The sequence below is a fragment of the Cynara cardunculus genome (assembly GCF_001531365.2).
Source record: "Cynara cardunculus var. scolymus isolate 2C chromosome LG 11, CcrdV1, whole genome shotgun sequence".
NCBI lineage: Eukaryota > Viridiplantae > Streptophyta > Magnoliopsida > Asterales > Asteraceae > Cynara > Cynara cardunculus.
In genome coordinates, this window is record NC_037538.1 from 5,649,055 (window position 1) to 5,652,935 (window position 3,881).

Genomic DNA, 3,881 nt, shown 5'->3' on the forward strand with positions numbered 1-3,881 from the left:
CAATTTTTAAGTTAAGTTTTTAATTTCTCATTTTTTTTCGAAGAAAATATATCTCTCTATTATTAAAGATAAAAATGTTATTTAATTATTTAAAATATATAGTAATCATACATTCTTAAAATCATTCGTCTTTTTTTGTTATAAACATTTATTTCAAAAATAATAATAATAACCTCTCAATTATTGGAAGAAACAACACAACATGGTCCTACAATCACTTATTTTTAATATGACCGTCAACCTTTGATCCTCCTCGTCATCTATCAATATCTATGTATCCATTATCAGATGCTCTCCATTTGAATATTCCTAAATTTTCTATTTCTTATGTTTTTTTAATTTCGTTTTATCATTTAATAATTATAAAAATAATTAAATTTTTTTTATTAATTCATTATTATCGAATAAATGTTTTTGATATATTTTAAAATATTATTACAAACAGATATTATAATATATTGTAAAATACCAACTATACCTTTTTCTAAATCCAATATATTTACGATCAGAGACTTTCGATTACAATAAATGCAAATTTGAAATAAAATCTAATTATAAATCTCACGACATCCCTCAGATTAAAAAAAAGGTTCTTAGAGATGTGATCATTGTAGTATTGTTTTTTTTTTCAAAACGAATGCCTTCACCTTTATTACAAAAAAAAAAATCATGTTTCTCTTCATCAACTTTTAGGAAAACATGATTTTCATCGAACTTGAATTTTTCTTCAATTTAAATCCTTTTTTCTTGAGCTTTGAAATGTTAAAGTTAACACCTAAGTTTTATTTGTTTTAATTAAATTTGAGGTAATACCCCAAACCTAATTAAACCTAACTTGAAATCATAATCTTTAATAGCAAAATCTTAAGATTAGTACGTTAACAATACGTTAAATCAATTAGAACGGTAGTTTTTCTTACTCCCATGTTTTATTCTTATTAATTTTAAATTGAAACCAACGACCAATAATAATAATGGGTAATCATATCAATCATTCCTATCAATTGATTTTGTTCGTACCTATAGTTAATTCTAACCCAAAGTGAAATTAATCGATAACTTTAATTAAGCATAATTAATGAACGATAATCCACATCGATTGATCACTGATGGATTCTAACATGAAAATGCATATGGTTTTTATTTACTTATTGAATGTTATCATCCGAAAAAAGGATTTACAATGCTAGTAATTCATAGATGATCTTATTCCACTATTGTTTGATGCATATATAATAGGAACATATCAAATAAATATGTGGATCTACTTTATGTACTATCAGATATGACAACAAAATATCACCGCTAGCTCCTCAAATTATATTGGCTCAATGAAACACTTTGACGTTGTTGGATAATTTATATAATGGTCTGAATATCAAGTAGAAGTTGGATGCATCCTTGACTCCTTCTGATGCCCCAAATGGAAGAGAAGGTTGAAACCGATGCTCAAACTTTTATAAAAATTATGTTTAAATCATTCCATTTTAAACTTAAAGAATCGCATAGTTGGTTTTATATTACATGTGAGAATAACTATCTATTAAAAAAATGATTGCAAGAACGATTAGTGGACAAATAACTGCACATCACTTGTAATGTAACTGCTTACACGTATCAGAAGGCAACTCAGAAGCATTTCAGGGCCGAAAGAAGTTTAGACGCTTCTTAATTTCACTTTATGAGATACTTTTAATTGCTATTGTGGTTCTCAAGTAATAAAAATATACTATGATTATAAAGTAGTGCCTAATGTAGTGGTACAAATCACTTTTAGTTGAAAAAAAATTGGTATTGACGTGATAGTTTTGAAAGATGACTATTATTGCAATATTGGTGTGGATCATCTTAGATTTAAATATTGTTGACCCAAATTATTCCGCTACTTACTAGTAAGACTTTCAATGATGCATTTAGGGAATTAAAATTTATGGAAATAGAATGGCTAATCATGTAAGGGTTGAGTTTCTTCTTCCTTTTAACAATTTCAGTTCCTTTCTTACCTTTTCCTTTGATCTTTGTTTCTACAGTTTTACTGTTTCTGAAGTGAGTTTATTCCTTGCCTTTTCAGTTCATATGTTACATCCTTAATTATACTTATCATTAGGGTATGATACATATGTGTATGCCTTGCTTTCAAGATGAAGTTGATTATGAGTAGCCTCTAATTGAGGATATGCATGCCTGGGTTTATCCTTTAATTTCTTCTCTTTAGGTTTAACTTTCTAGCAACCATGACTCATGTGGATGCTTTTCCTTGGATAATAAATGGATTTTTTTATGGGAAGCGTAGAGCCTTTTTTAACTGTGAGTGAGAGGATCAAATTTCTTTCTGAAACTCCACCGAAGACGGTTGGTTATCTTGACCTTTTCTCTTGTCGTATCGGTAGCCAACCGTCTTCATGGTTGTCTCTTGTCCAATGGATCTTGATGGAACATCTTAAGCCCCAAGCTTAGGGCCTTTCTTAGCTGAGGCACGATTCTTTCAAAGAGGCAACATGCAAGTGAAGGCGAGGGCTTTTCACATGCTACACGAAGAGTATGCGTTTGCGAGTTGATTTTATGGAAATTAGTCATAAGGAATAGAAACAACTACTTACCAACAGGCATAGCTTCTCTAGTTCTTCTTTGAACCATTTTCCTTTTGATGATTCTTCTTTTGTCTAGTATTCTTCTATATACACAGGCACTGACGTTTCTATTTCTTGATTATATATACACACACACACATGCACACATATTTTTCGTAGTTAATAAATTTAATCCTTTTTAGCTGATTATATTAATACATAACTTGTGGTTTGTTTGTGGCTGATTAATGTATGCACACATACATGGTAGAGTTTTTCTTGACTGAGATAGATATGAAACATATACACTACTGGATTGTTATTTTTTCAACAACAAATAAACTCACAGACTCGTGTCTCTAAAGAGACTCGAACTCATAACCTACAGGTTGTAGAGCCTCGCTTCACCAAAGTCCTCTTGGTATACACAATTGGTGTTCTAAAAGGCTTGCCCCAACAGCCTGTGTGGCACGCCGTGGCTCAAGATTCAAGCCTCAAGGCTCGTGTTATTTATCCTTGTTATTTGAACCGGCCCCTATATTTCAAATCCACACTACACAGAAAGTAAAAGATGAGTTGGTTGTTGCAGGTTTTACTGCAAGGAATTCCCCCAAATGCAACCATAGAAGACATTGAGCGCTTCCTGGCTGTATGCGACTACGATTCATCCAATATTCGTCTGTTTTTCAGGTCAACACTGAATAGCCTTGGTCTCACCCTCCTCCATCGCAATTGGTCCATGCTTTTTATATCTAATCAAATCTTTGGGTTATTACCGTTGCAGGCAGGGAGCTTCTGGATCCATCCCAACTGCAGCCATGAGCGCAATGATAACGAAAAACAGAGGCTTTTGTTATAATAACATGTAAAATATATAAATGTCAAAATTAAAACTACAGTGTTTAATAAGAACTAGTAGATGTTATAATAAAATAATTTTGAAAGTAAAATGATGTAGTAAGAAAGTCACATCACTRTRGTATACGTGGACARCCTAGGTGGACAATGAGGTGACATGGAAACCTGGTATAATGGGTAAATTTAAATCAAAAGGTTATCCAATGCTATAATRGGTAAATTTTYWAARKWMMAWKKYCYWAWWAAAAAWWRKTTKRAAARTACATTGTTGTAATAARAAAAACTGGAAGTACAATGYTATAATWAAAAAAATTATGAAAGTAGATTGCTATTTTRTGCATTTTRCCCTATAAATTAATATGAGTGTTTGAATGCTTAGCAATATTTAAACAATCATGCAACCATAAGTTATATCAAATGCTAAGTTCAAGATTAAGAAAAATTCAACAAACA

General features: G+C 30.9%; 1 protein-coding gene across 1 annotated transcript in view; it reads left to right on the top strand.

Moving 5' to 3' along the window:
* LOC112521004 overlaps positions 1-3,439 on the top strand; it is a 25,236-nt gene extending 21,797 nt beyond the window's left edge. The window contains exons 5-6 of the mRNA XM_025129630.1: positions 3,160-3,260; positions 3,355-3,439. Coding sequence (XP_024985398.1) covers positions 3,160-3,260; positions 3,355-3,439 — 186 coding nt within the window. The remainder of the gene's footprint in view (positions 1-3,159; positions 3,261-3,354) is intronic.
* The last annotated feature ends 442 nt before the right edge of the window (positions 3,440-3,881 follow it).